This window comes from Macrotis lagotis, chromosome X, assembly GCF_037893015.1.
Source record: "Macrotis lagotis isolate mMagLag1 chromosome X, bilby.v1.9.chrom.fasta, whole genome shotgun sequence".
NCBI lineage: Eukaryota > Metazoa > Chordata > Mammalia > Peramelemorphia > Peramelidae > Macrotis > Macrotis lagotis.
In genome coordinates, this window is record NC_133666.1 from 638,410,554 (window position 1) to 638,437,150 (window position 26,597).

At 34.2% G+C, this 26,597-nt stretch overlaps 2 protein-coding genes across 2 annotated transcripts; one reads left to right on the forward strand and one right to left on the reverse strand.

Moving 5' to 3' along the window:
- The first annotated feature begins 387 nt into the window (after nt 1-387).
- On the forward strand, nt 388-4,838 carry LOC141499512 (olfactory receptor 7D4-like). Its single transcript, XM_074202201.1, has 2 exons — nt 388-1,341; nt 4,800-4,838. Exons 1-2 carry the CDS (start codon nt 388-390, stop codon nt 4,836-4,838), a joined length of 993 nt encoding a protein of 330 aa, XP_074058302.1.
- Nucleotides 4,839-16,903: 12,065 nt separating this feature from the next.
- Nucleotides 16,904-17,842, reverse strand: LOC141497420 (olfactory receptor 7C1-like). Its single transcript, XM_074200068.1, has one exon. The coding sequence runs from the start codon at nt 17,840-17,842 to the stop codon at nt 16,904-16,906; it is 939 nt and encodes a 312-aa protein (XP_074056169.1).
- Between the last annotated feature and the right edge of the window lie 8,755 nt (nt 17,843-26,597).

Here is a 26,597-nt window from a genome sequence, read left to right on the forward strand (position 1 = left end):
GAAGAATGAGCAACTCAAACACTTTAGTCATAACAAGCAATTGTATACTCTCTTGTTGCACTGTCTTGCCCCTATTATCTAATTCTTGATGCCATTACTTAATGGTCATTGATGCTGAGGAAAAAAAAATTTAACTGATATTCATAAAATGATCAATTTTAAATTTGGTTCTTCATGTTTCAAAGGCTGCCTGAATTGGAAGAAATCTTAAATATCATTAATTACAAGACTTGATATTTGGTGGAATGTGGAAGTAGTGACTAATCCAATATCACAATGGTACTAAGTGACAGAGACAGTGACAAAAAATTGAAATTCTAAATCTGAGCCTGGTTAGAATTAGAATTCTTTCAATTTTTTACACAAAGATAACTGGATTTTCTTGTCATGGTTTTCAAACTTTTCTTTGCCAGCAGGAAAGTCATTCCCATGGTATCAGAAAACCAAACAGAATTCACTGAATTTGTCCTCTTGCGATTTTCTGAGAAGCCAAATCAACAAGACGCCCTCTTTGGGCTGTTTTTGGGTATCTATTTGGTCGCAGTTGTTGGCAACCTGCTCATAATCTTGGCTATTGGCATTGACTCTCACCTCCATACCCCCATGTACTTCTTTCTTTTCAACTTATCCTTTGTGGATATCTGTGCGGTATCCACTACAGTCCCCAAGATGTTGATGAGCATCATCACACAAAACAAGTCCATCCCCTATGCGGACTGTCTCATTCAGATGTATTTTTTTATGGTTTTTGTTAGTATGGACCATTTCCTTCTCACTGCAATGGCTTATGATCGTTTTGTGGCTATCTGTCACCCACTACGCTATACAACCATCATGAATGCTCGACTTTGTACACAGTTGTTGATGTTCTCCTGGTTAATAAGCTTTCTAGATTCCCTTGTTCACTGTTTGATGGTAACACGTCTCTCCTTTTGTACAGACCGTGAAATTCAACACTTCTTTTGTGATCTTGCTGAGGTTCTGAAACTATCTTGTTCTGACACTCTCATCAATTATGTCTTGTTATATTGTGTTGCTGTACTTCTTGGTTTTATCCCCATCTCAGGAATCCTTTACTCATATAGTAAGATCTGTTCTTCCATTTTGAAAATCCCTTCTGCTCAGGGTAAGTATAAAGCCTTTTCAACCTGTGGATCTCACCTCTCTGTTGTTTCTTTATTCTATAGCACAGGTTTTGGAGTTTATTTGAGTTCCTCAACTACCCAGTCTTTCTGGAAGAGTGCAATAGCCTCAGCAATGTATACTGTAGTCACTCCCATGCTGAACCCCTTCATCTATACATTAAGAAATAAGGACATAAAAGATGCCCTCAGAAAGATCATTAGGAGAATAGCTTTTTCCCAAGGATGAGTTAGTTCCTGGTCCTTAGAATTGTTCACAAAAACTTCTGGGTGAAATTTGGGACAGATAAATTTAGGATTTATCAATTTTCTTCTCAAATCCAAATTCTTCACTCAAAATTGTGATTTTCTACAAGGACAGGTCTGACTTTGTCACACCTCTTATTCAGTAAATGTTAGTGATTGCCTATTCCCTCCAAGATCAAATAGAAAATCCTCTATTTTAGATTCAAATCTCTTCATAGTCTAGTCCCTTATTATGTTTCCAATCTTCTATTTTCTTACTCCATAATATGAACTCATAGCTTCAATGGCACTAGCCACTTTTGCTGGTCCATGAACAAGACACTTTATTTCTTAGTTCTGGGAATTTTCTAAAGCTGTTCTTCATGTTTCTAATGCTTTCCTCTATTCACCTGTGCCTACAGGTTTCTTTTGTTTCATTTTAAGTCATATTTTTAAAAATCCCTTTTTATCTGGGAGATTTCAATAAATCCTCTTAATTCTAGTCCTTTTTCACTTAATGATTTCCTATTTATCCTATATATAGCTTATCTCTTTATATTTGTTTATATATTATCTCTACCATTAGATTGGGATATCCTGAAGATCAGGAACTGATTTTTGCCTCATTTTTATCGCCCCCCCCACCAGAGCTTAGTATCATCCCTGTAACATTATAGGTGCTTAATAAATATTGGTTGATGCGTCTCAAGGTTTCTACTTTACTGGCTCTGCTCTTGTTAACTATAAATAATCATCATATTGTTCTTTATGGACTCTAGTACAACTATTTGAAAATCTTCAGCTTTCTCATGACATTTTCCAATTACAAAAAGCACTAGAGATTCAATGAAAAAGAACGTATTTGATCCCTTGTCTTGAACTTATAAACTCTGTACTCTTGATTAAGTCACATAATACCTTTATTCCTGAATTTCTTCATTTCTGAAATGGGAATTGGAAAATCTGCACTGACTACCTGAAATCAAATATTGTATAAGAAAATGTTTTGTAAACTGTACAATATCATATAACTGCAAGAAAGAAAGGGAAAATCAGAGAAAATCAGTATAGTATTTCATCCTTGTGTCTAGCTCCCACCTCTATCATGTTTTTGTGCATGTTCATTCTGAGTTGTTTCAGTTAAAAAAAAATTATCACTTAGTGACCACCCCTCATGATGAATCTCATTGTCCTTTGCCATATACCATGGAAAAATATCCTTTTTAAATTGATATTTATCTAAATATGGGTTATGGATGTTTTTCAATGTTCATACATATGCATACGTACATTTTTTAAGTTATAAAATTTCCTTCACCTTCCCTTCCCATCCTACTACCCTTAGCGGCAAACAGTCAGATTAATATTGTACATACGCATATGTGTTAAACATGTTTACTGATCTGCCATTTTTGGTATGAGGGATTAGGATTAAGGAAAAGGAATCCATGAAAGAAAATTCTTAGAAAGTGAATGTAGGGGTGGCTAGGTGGCGTACTGGATAGAGCAGCAGCCCTGGAGTCAGGAGTACCTGAGTTCAAATCCGGCCTCAGATACATAATAATTACCTAGCTGTGTGGACTTGGGCAAGCCACTTAACCCCATTGCCTTGCAAAAAAAAAACTAACAAAAAAGAAAGTGAATGTAGTGTTCATCAGATTCTGAAAGGGTTTTTTTTTGGTTGTTTTGTTTTGTTTTGTTTTTCTTCCTCTGGATGTGTTTAGTGTTTTCCTTAGTGGTCTAATAGGGTTATCCTAGCTCTCTGAACTACTGAGAGGAGCTGCATCCATCAAGGTTGATCAACTCTCAATGTTGTTGTTAATGTGTAGAATTTATGTGTAGATAATAATGTGTAGAAATAACATACACGATAGGATATAGAAATCTATCTTCCCCTAGAGAAAAATTAGAAAAAACGGATGGGATAAGGGGGAATGGAGGAGGTAAGGTTGGTAGGTGATAAAAGAGAGGGAAGATTGTGGGAGAGGGTACTTAGATACAACACACTTCTGAACAGGGACAGGGTAAAAGGAGAAAGAGAATACAATAAATGAGAGTGGGGTGGAATAGAGTGGAAGGAAATACAACTAATAATAGAAACTGTGGGCAAAATAGTGAAGCAACTTCTCAGTTGACTTATGATAAAGAAGGCACCTCATCCAAGAGACAGAGCTATTGGAATCCAAACAGAGACTGAAGTATATTTTTCTTTCTCTCTCACTATTCTGGAGTTTTCTGTAACTTTTTTTTGGGGGGGGAGAGGGTTTATGTTTACTCTCACAACAATATTATTGTAATAATATAAAATAAATAAACCAAAAAAAGTTCAACATTGAACATAAAGTCAACTAATCAAATTTTCTTGGAAACGTTGAATCATTTCATGTCATTTAAGAATTAATTATTAATTTTTAGTCATTCCAAGTCATCATAAGAAAGAGTATAGTGTAGTGTATAGAGTGCTGGATTTTGATTAAAATGATTTGGGTTTGAATACACTCTTTGATTCTTACTAACTTTGTATCTCTAGGAATTTATTTATTTTATCAGAGTCTCAGTTTATGGTTTTTGGGAGGATCCAATAAATCTGCATATGCTTATTACTATTTTTCTATTGTTATATGAGACTCTGAATCACCAAAATCATCGCTAGTTGGTTCAATTCTGGGTGCTGATATCCCAAATATAACTTTTTTATTTGACTTTTAATTCCATTGTCTAAGAATTTATTCCCAAGAAAAATTCAGAATAAAGTATAGATGTAATTTATTCTGGGATTCCTCAAATGTGTACTCAATAACTCATACAAACTCTATAGGTAATAAATTAAAATGCAGCATAAAACAACCTTTAATTTCATTCTGCAGTAAATGTAGAAGATGCAAGATCTCCAAAAGCCTATAGACAGACTGTGAAAACAAAATATTGAAACAAATCTCCTTGGATCTCATAAAAAGATGCAGAAAACACATGAAACCATTAGTCTCAAGTTCTACTTGGAAGGAAACTCAAGGACACTATCAGGCAGCAACCTTCTGACATTTCCCTAGGTTTCTTTTCCCTGCAAGTCCTACAATTCCATGTGGTTTGGACACAATCAGAAATGGAGACATACTTCTGGATTATGGATCTAACAATAACTTTTTCATTGATGCAATGTAGTCTGAACAGTTCAATGTAATGGCAGAGGATTTGGTGGCAAGTTCCAAAACTTTTACTTCCTTTTTTTCCCCCTATGTAATTTTATTCCTTTAACTACAGTGTTCATTTGGGCTCGCTAACTCCAAAATTAGATTCCATTCAGAAAATATGTAGACAATCTTCCTTATTTCCATTTAAATTTGGGAACTCTCATGCTCAGACCTATCCTTGAGTTATCCCTGCCATAGGAAGTCTTCTCTCACTAGTTAGAAAGTCAGATTTTGGGACCACATTGCCTGGGAATCCAAAATCCCTTGTCTTCTTCACTAGAGTTTGGCATTAACATTGTCCATGATCTATTCTTCTTGCTATTCTGTCAAGAACATATTAGTTTCCTCCACATGCTTTTTGGGAACTTTTTCAGTGCCAGATAAATTTCCATCCCTTGGAAAGATTCATACTAATTTCATGGATCCTCTGTCCTGTTCTGAGAAATCTGTGGGTGAGGGCATGTAAATACAATGTCTCTAAGTCAACCAGTTGCCCAGCTGTGCTCAGGCCAAAATTTTATTTATTTAAAATCTGGACCTGCTCTGATGTATATTAGTTCAATTTCTGAACAAAGAAAAGACAAAATGAGAAAAAAAGAGACATGATAATGGAGAAAAAAAGAGACTCTTACAGTGTAACAGAGTAGATTTTATGTCAAGAGTCTTCCACCTCAAACCCAAGCAAGCCTTAGTTCTTGGGGGCTGCTCTGGTTAAAATAAAACACAAACAAACAAACAAGCAAACAAATCAAAAATAACCCCAACTAATTAGGGACATCTGTGTTATCTCAATCAGGTTCACATATGAGCAACCTTTGATGGCAAGGTGGTCCCTAGTTACCTCCAAATAAAGGTTAATAACCTATATTCCTAGTAATTGGACTAGGGGTCTTATCAAATTGATGGGATATAGGTGGGATAACTTCACATTATTTTGCTTTTTTTGGCAATTCATTCTGAATCATTTTGATCATATATTCCATTAGATGTACTCCATCCTTCCAGTTCACCTTTAACTTTCCATTATTTCATAAAAGTCTTTTTGTATTTATTTGTATTCTTCATATTCACCTCCAAATACTTTTAAAATATGACTCTAAACAAACTAAGTAGAATCCATAACAAGATGGAGCAAAACAATTTTTTTCAGCTTAAGACCATTTAGAAGATAAGCAGAAAATATCTGTTGCACCAGGATGGGAGAGGAGTACAAATCACTGTCTTGATGTATTCCAATGAGAAATACACCATGGAACAGGACCTGGACAAGAGAAGAGAAACAACAGTGGCATTTGATGGAGTCAGTTCACAGAGACTATTGTTTATGCCAGCCTGGACAGTGTTGTGGCTTGCTTCACCTTAGGGCCCACAGCAATGACCTCCCTCCCAGAAGGGAGCTGAGAAAAATGAGTCAAGCCACCACTGCCTTATGCCTCCAGCTCAATTTTATTACTGCTTAGCTTCCACAGATATACTGTTAGGTCTTCTGGGGTAGAACAAAGAAGAATTGAGGGAATGGGGGTTCACAAGTGGTGTGTATGTGAAGCATCTTGTGTTACAGGATAAGGGAGTACTTTAGGGGAGGTGGTAAAACAGCTGTGTCTAGTGCCCTTGGTGTGTGGGGCGGAATGTCCAGGTCCCAAGGACTTCGGTGCACCTTATCTCTCAGGGCACGTTCCAGCTCCTGAGACTGTCCAGGTGGTGGTTTACTTGGAAATGATTTGTGTCATGGCTGTTAGAATAGCCTGTGTTCCCACAGGACAGGACATTTTGTTGGGGGAGTAGCAAATGTCCTTGAATTTCTATCCAGAATCAAGGTATGCATATTTTGGATTGTATAATATATAGAAATAGGTGGTGCACAATTCCTGTGTGATGTAATGATGATGTCTGGAACCCTTATGAGGATGCACAAAGTAAGGGAAGTTGTAATCACAACCACTACATATACCCATTTGTCCAAGGATAGGTTAGGTTGTTGTTATATAGGGTTGGTAGGGTCAAAATTTTCTTTCTGCCTGGGCAGATAGGGAACCAGTTTGGGGTAAAGTTATATGATAGATAGCTTACCAACTGAGACTAGGGATGGTAATGGTTGGAGAAATACACAAAAAAAATTATCTAAATTTGTTGATCTTGTTCCTGGGCACAGGATGAGAGTTAGTGCTATGGAACCTCAATTTATATACTAAATAGACACCAAGCTGTAGTGGAACTACTTACCACTCAGAGAGCTAGGGCCTTGGACATACTGGCAGACTAAGCCACACAAACAAGAGACACAGTTATTCAATATAGATTCATATTAAACTATCTGTTGATTAGAGAAAGAGGAGTTTGTGGTATGTCAAACCCCTCAAGTTGCTGTCTAAATTTAGATGACAATGGTTAAATGGTAAACAAAATAACTAGGGACATCAGAAAGTTGGCATGTGCTCCTGTTCAATTCTGGACAAGTTCATTTGGTACTTCTTGAATGAATTGATTTACTGGATAATGGTGGAAACAGTTGTTAGGTGTTACATGGCTGGCCCTGAGTGGGATAATCTTATTACCTGAGTGCCCCCCATGCATGATCCAGTTAATAAACCAAACAGTACAAAAATTCTATCAGTAAAATAGGATGGGTTCATGTCTCTGATAAAGAGGAAGTAAAAATCTTATTAGAAAAAAGACAATAGTCTTGTCAATAACAAGGTTTGTGATTTAGAAAAGAAATCACCTTATTAGGTATAGAATCCAAGTTTTTATTTAAAAAAAATGGGGAATTGTAAGGAATGTGAGGTGTTAGGCTCCTTATCCAGGGAGAGATCAAAAAGTAGCTTCAACTAATCATGTGTTGACCTAAGGTCTGTGTCCTTTTCTTTTGTACCTACTCAATAAAGTTAATATATATTACTGTACACTCCCCTGTGCTCATTAGTATAATGAGTATGGTGGGGGAAACATATAGGGGTAAATGTATGAATTAGATCGTGACCCTGACCAACGATTGCTTTGAAGCATAGGACAAGTTGTTCAAATTAAATATAAGACTGGACGTTACCTTAATTCACTGCCTTTTCTCTCTAGAAGAGATGGTCCTTCTTTACAAAAAAGAGAAATTAACAAAAGCTATTTTAATCACTTTGGATGAAGAGTTATTAATTGATAATAGTCCTATTTCTAATTAATGGCAAAAATGACTTGCTTCTGGGACAAAGTCTGAGAAAACCCTGGAATGGATCCAATTTTTTTTTGTTCTATACACTGAATGTGCCTATGATTTGAGCTATGATGTCTTTGAGAGATGCTACTTCAGTTTCCCTTATTTCCCACCTCCTCTTCCTCTTTCTAACAATTTCAATCTCAATTATTTGCAGAACATCACCAAGGGAACATGTTTGGCTGACTGTATCTGATAGAAATTAGAACAAAGAAGGTAGAGAATCTGGTTCCTAGAAAAAGTAGAGTTCCAGGTACTTGGACCGATAATTCCTGGAGATACAGACACTCTTCTTGCCTGAGATAGCTGATTTATGGTATTGTGGAGGAAGAGGAAGAATATTTGAAATCTCCAGTGCTTAAGAGGCTTTATGCCCCTAACACTTCATTAGAAAAATAAGACAATTGAATTTCAGTTTCCTACCCTCCAAGGGGTAGAAAATTAAAGTTCAAAATTTCCAAACAATGCCAGCTGTTCAGCATTTCCTAGGAAGTTGCCAAACTCTGGAGATTTTGAGAAAGAATGGTCCTCAAGGGGTTCTTTGGGCCAATCTGAATAATGTATTATATTCCCAAGAAGGAATCCTCTGTGTTTCAGGGTATCCCATTCCACTGTTGTAGTATATTAATTACAATGAAATTTTTGCTTCTGTTGAGCCAAAATTGGTCTCTATGTGGATTTACCTCATTTTTGTCCTCATTATTTCTTTTGGGACCAAGTAGAATACATTTAATTACTCTTCTACAAGAGAGAATTTCAAATCAACAATGAAGCCTATTATATTCAGCTAATGATTTCTCTTCTCTAGAGCCAACATTTTCACATCCTTTAAATAGTTTAATGCAAATTGTCTTTGATAATTTGCCTTCCCATATTATACTGTTAAAAGCACTGTAAGGCCACACATCTGTTCCCATTAGACTTCCATGTAATTAGATTTAACTTATTATATATTTGGTTATAATATAAAGATCAAGATCTTTTTAAATAAAATACATACTAATTTATTAAAGGCTCAATTATCAAAGTTCAACTCAACTAACCTAACTTTCTTGGTAACTATATAAATGAATTCATTTCAATACATATAGTACCAATAATTTTGTAGTCCTTCCAAATCCTCATTGAAAGGATTATGTTAGGGGCAGTTAGGTGGCACAGTGGATAAAGCACTGGCCCTGGAGTCAGGAGTACCTGGGTTCAAATCCAGTCTCAGACAATAATTACCTAGCTGTGTGGCCTTGGGCAAGCCACTTAACCCCATTTGCCTTGCAAAAACCTTAAAAAAAGGATTATGGCTTATGGAAAGAAATAATGACTTCAAATAGGAAGTTTGGGTCTTCAATCCAGTCTTTAATATTTCCTAGCATTATGTCTCTTGATCAGTCACTTAATCTATCAGATGTGCAATTTCTGAATCTATAGAATATTGACAATAAACCCTACATTTTATGGTTTTTGTGAGACTCAGAAAAAATAATGCAGGCAAAGGGAACTATCAACTAAATCTGCTTGTACATATTTTACAGTATTTTTCTTTGTGTCATTATTGCTCTTATTGTAAAATTTATTCCAGAGGCCATAAAAGTCATAAAAATAACAGATAATTGATACAATTATGGGTTTTGAAGCACGAAATATGACTTGTTCTTCTTTTATTTTTCTGTCCTTGTCTCAGAATTTATTCTTAGGAAAGAGCAAATTAAATTTTCAATATAGTTCATAATTGGAATTCCTGAAATATGGGCCAAGTTATTCTCCTGAACCCAAACAAATTTTCAAGGTAACAATTTAAATTAAATATAGATTCAGGAGATACAAAGACTTACAGAAGCTTATAAATGGGCAGAGAAATACTTAAAATGTTCAAATATTTTTGAATTGAAATTCATAATAAGGGGCAGCAAATACTTTAAAACCTTAAAAATACTAACAAAACCTGCTTGTAACATAACTTTATTTGGGAATACCATTCAGGAACAACTGTGTGTCACTCCACTGGATGGTTCTTTCCCACAGGGTCCTACATTGTTTTCTGTTGCTTGGACCCTATCAGTTCAGAAAATAAACTTTGGTGGTCAATAATCAATCAATATCACTTTCATTGAATCTTTCACTGAATCTTGCTACCACCACCACCTTCATTACAGTGAACTATTCTTTAAGATGTGGTGGCAGCAAGATTCAAAGATCTTAAATCTCCTCTCCCTATGTGATTTTATTTCTTCAGTTACAGGAATTTAGGTGAGTCATTTGGGCTGTCTTCTATCGCCCAAACTATATACCCTTCAGGTACTTTGTAAGCAAAACTCATTTTTTCCTTGAACTTGGTATGTTTCAAGTTCAAACTTATTCTGACCTTCAACTTATTTAAGAAATCTTCCCCTTTTGGGTAGAAAATGAGTTTCTGGGACTAAATGATGACAAACACAAATTCCCTTTTCTTCAATAAAGATGTCAGTTCATTGGCATTGCCATTGAACTATCCTTTCAATTGCAGGAAATGATTATAGTAATCTGCTATTTGATAAAACCAAAGAGTTCAGATTTTGCAAATAAAAACTTTTTCTTCAATAAAAACTGTTGGGAAAATTGGAAGTTAGTATGAAAGAAACTTAGATTTAACCAACACCTCATACACTATATCAAGATAAGATCCAAATGGATACAGCATTTAGACATAAAAAACAATATTATAAACAGACTAGAAGATCAAGGAGTAGTGTACCTGTCCGATTTATGTAAAGGGAAGCAGTTTATGACCAAGGAAGAGATGGAGAAAATCATTAAAAACAAGCTCGATAATTTTGATTACATTACATTAAAAAGTTTTTGCACAGATAAAACTACTCTAACCAAGATCAAAAGGAATGTAGTAAGTTGGGAAACAATTTTGCAGCTAGTATTTCTGACAAAGGACTCATTTCTAAAATATATAGAGAACTGAGTCAAATTTTCAAAATAAAAAAGTCATTCCCCAAATGACAAATTGTCATAGGGTATACAAAGACAATTTAGAGATGAGAAAAACAAAGTGATCTATAGTCATATGAAAAATTAATCTAAATCATTACTTATTAGAGAAATGAAAATTAAAGTATCTTGGAGGTACCACCTCACACCTCTCAGACTGGCCAATATGATCAGAAAAGGCAATGATAATTGTTGCAAGAGATGTGGGAAACCTGGGACACAGATACATTGTTGGAGGAGCTGTGAACTCATCCAGCCTTTCTGGAGAGCAAAAGTATACATACCTTTTGATCCAACAACACCACTTCTGAGTCTATACCCTGAAGAGATTATGAAAAAGAGTAAAAATATCATTTGTGCAAAAATATTCATAGTAGCCCTGTTTGTGTTGGCAAAGAATTGGAAATTAAGTGAATGTCCTTCAATTGGGTAATGGCTTTAACAAACTGTGGTATATGTATGTCACAGAACACTATTGTTCTATCAGAAACCAGGAGGGATGGGAACTCATGGAAGCCAGGAAAGATTTGCATGAACTGATGCTGAGCGAGATGAGCAGAACCAGAAAAACACTGTACACCCTAAGAGCAACATGGGGGTGATGATCAACCTTGATGGACTTTTTCATTCCATCAGTACAACAATCAGGGACAATTTGGGGCTATCTGTGATAGAGAATTCCAACTGAATCCAGAGAATGAAATGTGGAGTTTAAACAAAGACCAAGGACTATTACCTTAAATTTAGAAAAAAAAGCTTATATCTTATTGTCTGATCCTGCCATCTCTTATACTTTATGTTTCTTCCTTAAGGATATTATTTTTCTCTCATCACATTCAATATAGATCAATGTATACCATGGAAACAATGTAAAGACTAACAGACTGCCTTCTATAGGGTTGGGTGAAGGCAAGCAAGATTAGGGAAAAAATTGTAAAACTCAAAATCATAAAATCTGTCTAAAACCCTATAAAAATTAAAAAGACCAAGTTGGTGAAGAAAATAACAAGCCACTCCAGTATCATTCAAAAAAAACCCCAAAGATATCTGATAAATGACTGAATTCATCCACTTTTAAAATGTATTGCCTATTATTTATATTATGTTGTCTAATAATTTCTGTTAGACAATTTCCAGTTTTCTCAAAAGTTAAATAAAAATAATCAAATAAGAAATTAATAATATCCTTGACGAATAAGGATTCATTTTTTTCTTACCATTAAACACTCTTTTATGGAGATTAACTTTCTGATTTTCTGTTGCTTAATGTCTTTATTTATATATCTATATTTTAACGGATATTGGAAAATTTTGATACTGGAAGCTTTATAATGTAGAGTTCTAGAAGTGCTGTGCTTCCCTCATTGCCACCTGTTTCTATCATTTCCCTTTAAATTTTATGATTTGTATAGTCTCATTAATTCTGGTCAAATTGAAATCCTTATTAAATTAACCTGACCCATCAGCACTGCATCTTCTTTTAGTTATTTACATCATTTTAAAGGAGTTCTTTATAATAAAAATCTATGCAAGCTATTTTGATGCTTTGGTAGATCAATCCCCATATCTTTCAATCATTCTGTGATCATCTATATGAAATTTTCTTTTATTTTTGCTTTTTACATTTTGTCATTGTTTTACAAAAATGCATTATATTCTGGAGGGTTTATTTAGTTGTCTGCAACTTTGCTGAAGCTATTGCTTTGATTAATGTCTTTGTTGATTCTTAGCATACTATCATATTGCTCAGATGTTATTTTGTAAATTCTAATACTTTATGATTCATTTGGGGGTTTCTTCATGAAAGTACTAATGAGAAACTGAAGCAAACATGGATTGAGTAACTTGTCAAGGGTGACACAATTAAGAAATGCCTGAGACTAGATTCAAATTAAGGAAGATAGGTCTTTCACATTCAGGCCAAGAGCTAAATCCAATACAATACAAAACACTTAGCTGTTCCACACCATCATCACATCTGCAAATAAGGACAGTTTTCTCCTTGGTCTATTTTTATTCCTTTTATATGTCTCTCTTTTCTTATCATTATTGCTATCATTTCCAGACCACTGTTTTTGCCTGATTTTGCCTTTCTCTTTAAGTAAAATTTCCTTTAGTATCTTCATTGCAAATGATGCATGCTTTTGGTTTTAAAGATATCATTTTACAAAAATAATTAAAGTTTTCCATATCCCTCTACTTTGTAGCTAAAGCATATGATTTCATCAATAAATTGCTATGTTCTCTGACATATTTTATTAAAAACTTTGAATCAATATTTGTTAATGGTATTGACCTGCAGGTTTCTGTCCAAAATCTATCCAAAGTGTCAGTATAAGGACTACATTTATTTCATAAATGAATCCTGGTAGGGTGTTTTCCATGTTTATTTATTTTTGTGGGGAAGAGGTTATGAGGCAATTGGGGATAACTGCCTTGTTCAGAGTCACCCAGCTAATAAATGTCAAGGTTCTGAGGCCAGATTTGAACTAAAGTCTTCATGTTTGGTGCTCTAACCAATGTACCACAGATCTCCCCACCTGATCTTTATTTCTAAGAAAAATTTGTGGGAGGGTACTCATTGTAATTTAAAACTGATAGAATTCTACTCTGGATACCAGGAGCAGGAATTGAATTTTTTTTGGTAATTCCTTTTTTAGTTAATTTAATCTTTATTTCAGTGTTTGAATTTTTTAGTTTGGTTGTTTTATATTATTAAAGGTATTCATCTGTTTCTTATGTGTTGTTAATTTTCTTGAGCATATAGGCAGGTATATTCTAATTATTGTCTTTACTTTTTCTGGTTTTGTTTAGTTTTAACCTTGCAGATTTTAAAAAAATTAGATTAGGTAAAGGTTTACCAGCTTTTCTAGAATTTTAAAAGATTTAAAAAATTTTTTATATATGGATTTTGATTTGTCACTTTAATTTTCTTTCCATTTGAAATAGCTCTTCTTTCTCATTATTTCACTTATTTCTTTGTTGGTTTCTATTTTTAAAATTGCATACTCAATTCATTAATCATTTATTTTTCTATTTTATGTTTCAAAAAGATGATTTTTCTACTAATGATTGCTTTAACGTTTAGTAAATGAGATTGACAGAGAGAGCATAGATGGAGATTGTTGTTGTTCTTCCTTTGTTCTTGAAGAGTACCAACGAAGTCAGGGATGCCATGCTTTGACCTGCACATGAATTTGAGGGAAGTGAAATAGAATTAGGCTATGCAAACTCATCAGCCTAACTATCTCCTTCAGAGTCATGAGAATCAAGTCATAGGTCAAGAATACTAGGCCCAGATGAAGTGGGGGACCTTGGTCTCAGTTTTCATGGGGGGGAAATTGATGATTTTAAATCCCCAAACTCGGACAAAATCCAATGGAGATAGGTTCTAGGATAAGGAGGGAGATTCAAGAAAGAAACAGAAAAATGACCAGTCAGATATTTAGGAAAACCAATAGAACTATACCAAAAAGCAGAGAGTAAGAAAGAAAGCATGACTAAAATTAAGCATGATTAAGTAGGGAAAAACTTCAGATTTAGTGTATTTGAGAGTTTTGAACATAAAAATTGGATTACATGGCATAGAGAGTGAGTGAATTAGAGGTAAGGAAATGGATACTACTTTAGAAGAAAACAGACAGTATTTAGTTTAAGATATTCAGAATGAGTTTTCTACTTTGTACTAGAAATATGAGCTTATCTGTAGGCAGAAGCCAAGTAGAAAGTGGAACAAAAGACTAAATATGCAACAGGGGGTGAATTGGATTGGGAAATAGCTCAAGTGGAAATCTATCCAGTGGAAGCATTTCCTTACTATTAAATCATCCCAATGTACTATGATCTATTTCAAGAAATCAACTAATTCGTTTAGTCCAATCATCCCTTAGGGCATTATCATGAAAAAAAAACTGCTACTATTTTTGTATCCAAAACTGTCTATTCCAAAGCATTCTACTTTTCTTCTAGAATCTACCATCTGTAGAGAATACCTTAATTCACTGGGTTAACCCACCTCATATTTTACTTATACTGCTTCTTTTAAATGGGTCATCATTTTCAGAATCATATTTTAGTCATGAATTTTACCCTACAAAATCTCAAGGAAACATTTAAAATAAAATTTGTCTCTTTTGCATTAATATCTCCTATTTATCATGCATATTGGCCATACTTTTGCATTTCTGAATTGATTTCTGAGGAAAATGAGGATTATTCTTTTTTGATTAAAACTGGGAAATTCTGAATATTTTAATTGCTATTTTCCCTCTTTTGTCATAATTTCCATTCATATGTATGTTTTTGGACACATATAAAGCCATAATCCATCTTTTCCTTTTCATTTTCCTGCATAGCCATTGATGTTGCCATTATTAATGATAAGTAGCAGTGACAGATAAACTGATTTTGAAAGTCCAATGAAGGAATTTCTCACAACTTGAGCAGTTATTCAAATAGTGGGAATGACTGATTATTCTATAAGAATTCTGTAAGTGAAAGAGTTCAAGCAAAATAAGTATGCTCATGTTTTTCTCTCAAGGACATTTTACAGTCTAAAGAAGATAATTTCACTTTTTAAAGAAGCCAGAGGAGAGGATCTCTTTAATCTTTCCAATCATTTTGGGATTCATAAAAGAAAGAAAAAAAAGTCAAGGAGGAATCAATTCATGTCAATTATTTATAAATTTCTACATTGTCTCAGCTATTTCGTTAGGTGCTTTGACTGCATAAATAAATATATAACAGTCTCTGCTCTTAGCTTATATACTATATTACAAGTGAAAATTCAAGTTGTTCACAAATAAGCAAATATGTGGTAAATTTGATGGGAATTGGAGATAACACTAACAACTAGGGAAATCAGGAGTTTTTTTAGTGAATTTTTATTTATTTTTCAATTACATTTAAAGATAATTTTAAAATTCATTTATGGTAAAATTTTCTCCCTCCTATCCTGCCTTACTTTTACCCCAGCATAGCAAGTAATCTAATACAAGTCATATATGTATAATCATGTTATACATATTATTAGACTATTCATGCTGTGAAGGAAAAATGAGAATAATGGGGAAAATTTATTGGAAGGAAAAAATTTAAAAAACACTTTTAAAAGATGAGAACAGCTTGCTTTGATCTGCATTACTATCGCATACTTTTTTCCTCTGGATATGGATGACATTTTCCAGAACAATTTCTTAGAATTGACTTTGATCACTGTATTGGTGAGAGGACCTGAGTCTGTCATAGTTTACCATTGTACAAGTGACTAGTCAAGACTCACAACTTTGTCTACTAAACTGAGGATTAATTCTGTCTTTTCCCTTCCATTTCTAGCATGTTTTTCACCTTGAAAATGTCGTGAAGAAGCAAGAGGTGTTCAATCACTTGTAATCATGGTGTTAACATCCAGAACAGAGGTTATGAAGGATCTTCATTATCAACAAGAGTAGGTAAGACAATAAGGTAGAACACAAGTAATTCATCAACCAATATTTATTAATACCAGGCACTCTGGTAAACGTTGCTGGTATCAAATGAGGCAAAAAAGAGTGTCTGATCTCAAGGATCTCACAGTCACATAAGGTAGGCAATATATACATACCTATGGACACTGAAAAATATGAGACATTGAAAAAAGTGTATATGTATGTCTGTGAACAAGTAATATTAAAGATTAATCGGAAAACATTATAGAATTGAGGGACTCAAATTAAGAGGGGTTGGGAATGGCTTACAATAAAAATAGAATTTCTGGAAAAATTATGATTTTAGTGAATAAAGAAAAACCAGTAAGTGGAGTTGAATAGAGAGAGCATTCTAGACATGGATGGTTTGAAAAATGCCCACAAGCAAGAAATGGAGTATCTCTCTCATGAAATAAGAAACAGGTCATGAGGTATACAGTAAGGTATGAAAAAACTGCAAAGGTAGAAAGGGACTAAGTTAGGAAGGGATTTGAATGTCCAATAGTGGATTTTGTATTTGATCCTTCAGACAACAAGGAGTCATTAGTATCCATTGCTTAGGAGGTATGTCATGCACAGATCTCTACTTTAGAAAAATAACTTTAGTGGCTTAATGGAGCATGGGTTTGAGGGGAAAGAACTGAATAATTCAATATTTGCAACAAATACATGTCTTATTCTAAGGACCAAGAGCCAACTCCATCACTGGGAGGAACCTATTCTGCTAATGAGCCTTCTAATGGCATCTTTTATGTCCCTATTCCTTAGGGTATAGATAAAGGGATTCAACATGGGGATGACCACAGCATACATTGCAGAGGCAACTGTACTCTTCCAGGAAGAGTGGCTACTTGAGGAGCTGAAATATACTCCAAACCCTGTGCCATAGAATAAGGTAACAACAGAGAGGTGGGATCCACAGGTAGAAAAGGCTTTATACTTACCTGCTGCAGATGGGACTTTTAAAATGGAAGAACAGATCTGACTATAAGAGAAAAAGATCCCTGTGAGGGAGAGAAAACTCACCAGTCCAGAAACAAAATATATTAACATATAACTGATGAGAGTGTCAGAACAGGAGAGCTTGAGAACCTCAGCAAGATCACAAAAGAAGTGTTGAATCTCATGATTTGTACAAAAGAAAAGACGTGTGACCATTAGACAGTGGGGAATGGGGTTTAGAAAGCTTACTATCCAGGAGAGTAGCACCAACAAAAAACAGAAGTGAGGGCTCATGATGGTTGTATATCGTAGAGGGTGACAGATAGCCACAAAACGGTCATAAGCCATAGCAGTGAGGAGGAAATTGTCCACAGAAGCAAAAACCATGAAGAAGAACATCTGGATAAGACAGTCAGTATAGGAGATGGCCTTGTTTTGTGTCAAGATGCTCATCAACATCTTGGGGACAGTGGTGGATACTAAACAGATATCCACAAAGGACAAGTTGGAAAGGAAAAAGTACATTGGTGTGTGAAGGTGAGAGTCAGAGCCAATGGTCAAGATTATGAGCAAATTTCCAACCACAGTGACCAAATACATACCTAAAAAAAGCCCAAAGAGGGGACCCTGCTGATCTGGTTGCTCAGAAAATCGTAGGAGGATAAATTCACTGAACTGTGTTTGGTTTCTTGGTATCATGGAGGTGACTTTTCTGCTGGAAGATAGAAATAAGGTGAGCCATCAGTTGTTCTTTTATATGAAATGGAAGGAATTCTTTACTCAGAATAGGCTCTGGTATTTATTACCTCTCTGATCTTAAATGTCACTGTTACCATATTCCTCCTCTATGGAAGACAAAGGACTTGGATTTAATGACTTCTAAAATTACTAAGAGTTCAAATTGTCTTTGAAATACCATATCAAATTTACCCTAAGCATCAATGACCAATGGGTACTGGAATAAAGTAGGAGATACCATGGGCAGTTCAAGAACACTTTTGAAAATAACACTAAAGAGAGAGAGAGGACAGTGATTTAGAATGACGGAAGGAATGTGCCTTCAATGTTTGAACAGAAATAGGAAAATCACATAGCAGTGGAAGGGAACTCATAGGAAACATATGGAAAAAAACTCTACCCCATAAAAAATTCTGGCACAAAAATATATCTGACAAATTGTTATCTCACTTTTCCTTGAAGACAATCATGGAGCTAAAAATTCTTAGCATCTTATGGAACCTTAATCCATTCTATTCTTGCTATCACTTTTCTTTATATTTCATCAAAATCTCCATATTTCACATTCTATCTAATGCTTTCATTTATGCTTTCTAAGTTCTTGTAGAACAAATTCTAATTCTCACCCACTTTATATCCCTTTATAAATGTAGATAAATCATATACCTTATTTTCTTTCTTTCAGGCTGAGTAACTCTAATTCCTTCAATTTATCTACAGAGGCCCTTTCATTATTCTACTTGCTCTCCCTTGCATGCTTTCCAAGTGGCTCATGGGTTGGTAACCAAAACTAAACACAATTTCAGATTAGGTATGGCTATGATTAGTAACAATGGCATGAACAATTCTTTCTTATCCAAAGCTATCTCTCCTATAACTTTACAGATTAAGTTTTATTTAGGTTATTTTGCCTGCCATATCCCAGCTGATTCATTGTGAGTTTACAGTCTGGAAACTTCCTGATCATGAATAATGAATAATGGTCTTGCATGTTGGGCTAAGGTGCTCTGTGTTTTTTTCATTTTTTTTTAATATACTCTAGTTACTAATACTTGGTAATTGATGAGACCAACCTTCCAGTATTTGGTGATTCTGTATTCTCAAGGCTACCAGGTGACAATCTATGGCTATATATGTGTCTCTCTGAGACTCTGCTCGATCAGGATTGATAGGGTTTTGAGAACTCTAGGCAGTAACACCTTCAAATTCTGATCCCTAATCTCTCTACCTTGGTTCTACATTCTAAAGTTCATCCCAAGTGTTAGTTTGTTTTAAGGGTTTTTTTCTCATGCTATATGTGGTTTTGAAAAAGAAAATACAATCTCATTGGAGAACCTGCCCCAGCCTAACAAAATTTATATGGAAGATGTATCCAATTTTAAATGAATCTATTAAATCTGCTAAGGTGTTTCTAGAGAGAATAGACTCAGGTTTAAGATTTTAGGGTAGTGTTAGTATTTTTTTTTTATTTTTTTTTTAGTTTTTTTTGCAAGGCAATGGGGTTAAGTGACTTGCCCAAGGCCACACAGCTAGGTAATTATTAAGTGTCTGTGGCTGGATTTGAACTCAGCTACTCCTGACTCCAGGGCCTGTGCTCTATCCACTGTGCCACCTAGCCACCTGTGTTAGTATTTTCAAACAATTCAGGATCACCTGGTGAGTTCTTTATCCTAACAAGACTAATCAGAACCCAGTCCAGGTAAAAAAAAATCAGAAATTATAGAAAACATTCTCTGAGAATTCCTGAATCATTGAACCATAGAATTATAAGCACGTACCACCCTAGTTAGGCAGGTAGTATGCATTTATTACACTTTAAACCGTGACAGACACTGTGCTAAGAGGTAGAGCTACAAATTCAAGAACTGAGAGAATTGAGTCTGGGAGAGGAAAAGGACCTGTTCTATCCCAAAGTGACTAGAAACTTAGATACACAGTCTGGAGGAGAACAAAGAGCTCTAGTCCAAAATGTAGTATTCCCTGAAGGAATTCAGCAATGAGAATAGGAGTGAGGTAAGGGGATAGATTCAGATTTAAATGACTCTATTCAAACTAGGAAAGTGTTTCTAGAGAGAAATGAGTTATTTTTTAACTTTACAGTAGAGTTAACACCTTTAAACAATTTCAAGCTACATGGAACAATCTGAATAAATAAGAAATGATTTCGAATAGACTGATCTCTGAAAATTCTAAAAGTACTGCTTCTCAGAATTAAAAGCATATACTGAATTCTTCCTACTTTGTTAGGCAGGCAGCATGCATTTTTAGACATATATCATGTACCAGACACTGTGCAAAGAGCATGGGTTACAAATTCAAGAAGTAAGAGGAGTGATACAGGGAGGGTGAAGGACTTATAAAAAGAAATATTGACAAAGCCTGGAGACTCAGAAGCACAGACAGTAGGAGAACAAAGATTCATCTGAGCTCTCCCCCAAAATGGGGCATTCCTAGAAGGAACTCACCATTGGGAAAAGGTGAGTGGTGTGAGGGAATGCTGTTTAGGAATGAGAAAGCCCTAGACACTGACTCTTGACTTTGTATTCCACAGTCAGACACACAGCAGGGAGGGTAATGAAAGTTCATTTGATAGATAGAAATTCCAATCCAACCGTTTTTTGAAGACCTCCCATGAGCAGGAACCCACTACCTCTTCATAGAGCTTATTCTGCACTTGGAAAGCTCTGCAAAGTTTGCTGATTTATTTATTTTTTTAATCCAAATCTAAATTTGTCTTTTTTGTCATAAGAAAAACAGGTCTAATTCTTTTTCCTAGATCTTCAGATACCCACAAAAAGTTAGCACTCTAAAAGAGATAGAAACAGGACTCATATCCATGATAAGATGATACACTGAAGCTCAAAAGAAGAATAAAGAATAGCCATTTCTTCTTTGTATTGGAGGTGGTGTGGTAGTAGCAAGATTAGATTTTCTTGGAATTAAATGGTATGGTCACCCAAAAAGTTTGTCATGTTTGGGTCAAAGAAATTCTGTGTTGATTCATGCTTATCTTCCACCCATACTAATATTTTCAAGTCTTTTTCACATTTTTAAGGTATACTCTGGTCTTTTTATCCTATTCCACATTCAATGGCACAAGTTAAGTCCTTAAAAGACAAGTATTTTTCCCATCAAGTTTCTAGGATGAAACCCTAATATTTTTGGATGTTTCTCTAATATTTATAAACTTATAAGCTTCTACAAATTTGATTCATGTATTACTTTGCATTGATCTGTGTACCCCAGTGAAATCCTACCTACCACACTTACACTGTATCCATAGTCATGCACTCGAATGTTTCTATGAAGTTTAAACTTCTAGGTAATCAGAAATCTAGGCTTATAACCATTCCAACTTGAAGGAATGGAAAAAAAATAATGTTTCATTGTTTCCTTTTCACTTCTTTTCCCCTGCTAAAAGAAGTACAGAAGGATTTCCTTCCAACTTTCTGCTAGTTAATTCCTAACCCTATCAAAAACAGAATGAAAAACTTAATTAAATATGACTTTTAGAAATATTGCTATGGTTAAGTAATCATAATCACCATATCTCTTTTATTTGTACTAATTTATTTTGCTTTGAAGTATTTTATATTTAAATTTTTATTAGAAATAGAAAACTTAAGAAATCATGGGTTTTTTGATAAATTCTTGGTTCAAATGAGTAAAACTAAAGATAAATGTGTCCAAGAAAGCAAACAGGCAGACAGAATTGGTTCCTGGAAATGTATGTTGACTAATGCTATATGTTATGAACTATTGGCATAAAATAATACACCACTCAAAAAATGTAATGCAATACCTTTTCACAAGTATCTGAATGATCTCTAGATCATCTAGAGGAAAGTGGTATCAAATCAGCAAGTCTGACTAATTATTGCTTTATCATTAATAATAACAAATTTCTACAGTTTCATTTTTGTTTGTAAATCATCTTTATTTTTTCTAATTTTGTGTTATTTCAATTTCCCATAGAGCCTTGGCAATGTCTAAAAAAAATACAAGTACATGGATACAATGAGTTTAGGATTTAAAGCATAAGCCTATGTCACACCTTATTGTTTTGGATACTCCTGACAAAAGAAATAAATCAGAACAACTGACAAAGTAGAAGCCAAAAAGCATGTTCTGTTTTTATTTCCCAATACCCTTGTCACCATTTTGTTAAGAGATTTGTATGGCAAGGAAAACAACTAAATAAATGTATGCCAAGGGGAAAAATTAATCTTATAGAATTAGAAATAATGGAATTGGAATTTCAGATTACTGGATCTTATCAGAAGCAAGAAGATATAGCAAAAAGATCAAGAAAAGAAAATGGTTAGATGACAAAAATCAATAGAAAGTACATTAACCTAGTGAGTGAGGTAGAGAACAATAGATAATTAAGAAGAGAAATTTGTTTGGTATACACACATTTATGGAAATGCATGTGCATAATAACCCATTTATGTAAACATACATGTATGTATTATATATATGTATTTTTCAAATTTGTATTAAATAAGATTTAAAAAATTCTTTTAATGTCTGAGTTGCACTTTGAGAAAAATATATTTAATTAAAAACCAATTCAGTTCTTTATTTCAAAATTTTAAATTGTTACAGGTTAATGAGCAGTTGAATTTTCAGAGTGTTATTTACTCCCAAATATGCGTTGAAACAAGACTTTTTCTAGATTTAAAAAAAAATCACGTATTATCTTTTTTTCTTGCTCTCTGAAGGTAAACAAACCACATCTAAGTTTTCTCATGACCGGCCTTAAAATATCTGAAAACAGTTGTCTTCCCCTTCCTCCATTATCATTTCACATATCCTATCTTGCCTGTTCCTAAACACTCTTCTAAACTTTATTTGGACTCTTCTGTCTAGCTTTCAATGCAACCCAGTCTTTCCCAAATTCTTGGAGACAGATAAATGCAATAACTAAGTGATTCTTATTCACTTTCCAGGTCACCTTATAGTTGTATTATATACCACCCAAAAAACTTGATACCAAACTCTTTCTGGAGCTTAATCATAAGTTAAAATCTATGAATAGTGGTTATTTACATGTTAATGTTTTTGTTTGTTTTATAATTATTTTCTTCAAAAGACTGAGCATGTAGAGGAATGGGATAGGAATGAAAGGTGGAAACAAAAGCAAGAAAAGAGAAGGGATGAAGTAAATCCTATAGAATAAGAAATGAGAGAATGAGAATTTCAGATTACTGGGCCTTACCTTATGACAGATAGCAAAAAGAATCAAGTATACAAAATAGCTAGATGACAAAAAATCAATAGAAATTACATTAACCTAATGGATTAGGTAGGGAACAATAGATAAGGATGACTGTCAAAGAAACAAGTGTTTCTGAAGAATTTAAGAAAATCTGAAGTGTGTATATACATTGCATTGATGGCTCCTGCATCATATAACAATGTCTATAAAAGCATAACCAGTTATATTTGATACATTTAACACTCAAAAAAACCCCAAGAAATCAATAGAACATTTTTATCTCTATTTTTTGGTTCAGTGGTCAAGGTGAAAAAATCATTAGACCAATGTTCTAATTCTAGCGTATGACAAAAATGAAACTTGAACCTGATGCAGAGGGTAATTTATTTTCCTTTGAAATATTTTGCTATTCTCTTTTGCTTTTCCTCCAAACTAGATTAAAGTGTGAACTCTGGGTTTTCAGGTAAACCTTGTAGAGGACAAGGTTTTCTTTTTCTATCACCTGAATGAGTCTATGAATTGAACTCTGCTGATTGGGAGACTTCCTTTAGTTCTGTTCAAAAGCAGATTGGTTCTCTTTTCCCATATTTCCTTCTCTTTTCCTCTCTCCCTTCCCAAAACTTCCAACCTTCAGTCACTTACTGAACATCATCAAATAAACAGGTTTGGTTGATTGTGTCTGTTGGAAAGAAGGACAAAGGAGGCAGAAACTCAGGGTCCCCAACAAGTGAAAAGTTTCAGGCAGTTGGACTGATATCTCTGTGAGGAACAAAGAGATTTCTTTATCTGATATAGTTTGCATCAGGTCTTGTGGAAGAAATGAAAGAATATTTGAAATTTCTAGTGCCTCAGGGACTCAATTCCCCCAACTCTTCATTAGAAAAAAATAATATAATGATACAACCCTACTTAGGGCAATAAATTATGACCTGAAAATTTCCTAATGAGGGCTTACCAGCTTTGCATGTAACTATTTGTTTCAAAACTCTGGAGATTTTGAGAAAGAAAGATTTCCAAGGATTTTAGGCCAATGTGAATCATCTGCTTTGTTCTTAATAAGGACTTCACTATCTCTTGGAGCATTTTTGGACATTTTTGCTTCTTCTGCGGCAAATCAACCTCTGCGGATTTCCTCATCTTGTCCTCATTCTCTCTTTTGTGACTAATTATAATAAGTCTAAATACTCTTTTACACGATATAATTTCCCGTCCATAACAACACTATTCTTGTTCAACTAAAGTCTTTCTACTATTGGGCCAATATCTCCACAAGATTTAACTGGTTTAACTGGTTCTGTTTTGTTATTTTGTCTTCTCCACATTGTATTATAACTTTGTTTGAAATCCCATTCTAAGAGAAGACATTTTTTCCTATTAAATTTCATTGAATTATAGTTGATTTGATATTATAACTAGTCAAGAACTTTTAAAAATATTTTATTAAACGTTCAACATTACACTTAACTCAACTAACCAAACTTGCTTTGTAACTCTATTCATACAAATTCAAGTACAAAAAGGAATCAATAAGTTTTAATAATTTCAAGTTCTCATAAACCCAATATTATATGGTTTTTATGTCTATTGGAATAATGTATATCAAAGGAACTATTAGCCTACATGTATATAGATATTTTATTTTTACTGTTTCTTGTTGTCATTACTATTACAATTATTATAATCACCAAAATGACAGGTAGTTTTCTGATTCTGGCAGTTAACTTCCCAAATATTACTATTTCTTGAGTTACTATTTCTGCTCTTATCTCAGCATTCTTAGGAAAAATTCAAATTAAAACTTCAATACAGCTGTATTGTCTGGAATTCCTGAAATGTAGACCAAAGTGAGTCCATAAAACCTGCAATGTAGCAAGTTAAAATGAGATATGATGCAAACTTTATTTCAGTCCTGAGAAAATTCAGTAGATGCAAAGACTTACAGAAGCTTATAAATGAAATGAAAAGATTTTAAATATTCAAACAATTCTGCTTTGGAGCTCATCCCAAGATTTAGGAAATACAAGAATATCTGTAAAATAATCACAAGCTGTGCTTCCATGATAATTCAACTTGGGAAAACCTTGAAGACCATTCAGGAGCAAATCTCTATCATTCCAGGTGGTTTTTTCTCACAGAGTTCTATATTTTCTTATGATTACGTTAATCTCAAGAAGGGAAACAGATTTTGGTGGTTACCAATCAAACAATAACCTTTCCATTGCTCCTCTTTAGTCTGAAGAACTCACTATAATGGAGAGAGTAATGGTGATAAGATACAAAACTCTTAAATCATCTGTCCCTATGTGACTTCAGTCCTTCAACAACAGAGATCTATTGGGATCTCTTCTATCTCTAAAACTGGAGGACATTCAGGAACAATGTAATAAATCCTCTTTCCCTCCGGAATGTGAAAATTGTGAAATTCAAGTTTATCCTTGGACCCACATTAATCTAGGAACTCTGCCCTCTTTGGCTAGAAAGTGTGATTCTAGGATCACCCTGTCTAGAAACTGAAAACTCTCATATTGTCTATGAAGATTGTGATTTATGGTCTTTGTCTGTGTATTATCCTCTCCAGTCATAATAATTCGATATCTTCTTTCACCATATGCTTCTTTAGAAACTGAGTCTAAACCCTCCCTGGTTGTTTATATGCCCTGCGTTGGATCAGGATAATTTTAAGAATGCTACTTTCTCTTATATGCTGAAAAGTCAGTGGGTAAGAATATGTAGTTGGATTGGAGATCTCCTTAAGTTAGTGGGGCTCAGAAGCATCCCTGATCAAGTTACCATTACATTATTGCCCTTTTGCCCATTTATTCTCAATCATGTTTACTCTCATATGGAGTAATTAATGCCATCCTTCTAACTCTTTTTCTTTCATTTTTATTTCATAAAGGTCTTTCTATATTTTCTTGTATACTTCATATTTTTCTATCCTTTATCATTATTACATCACATTTTATATGTAGTTGGAGAGGATTTTGATTTATTTTATGATTTTGTTTTTGTCCTTAGGTATCAAAGCTGACCACAAAATCACATAATGATGGCATGACTCTCACAGAATTTTGATTAAAGTAAGGGAGTATTGTGCAGATACCATTCTCACTATCCTTTCCAGAACTGAACCTATTGATATGATATAGTAGGTGCAGGAAGACCAGAATTGTCTGGATGTAGCAGAGGACTACCTCAGATAACTGGAGCAACTAGATACTATGATATCATCAGGTTTAGGTGAGTTTGACTTAGGTATATTCAGCCAAATTCTACAACTGGTATCTGCTCCACTATGGTTCCTCACCCAAGTAGATATGATCAGAGTATAGAATTATATTTCCGTATGGAATTATATTTCCACTTGCATTAGGTGATGTTATCAGTTTGGTAAAACTATCCTAATATGTCTCAATGATTGAGATGGTTTGTTGTATTCATCTCTACAACCATACTTTAATGGAATGCAGATTGTGGTTTCCCAGAAGCTGCCTG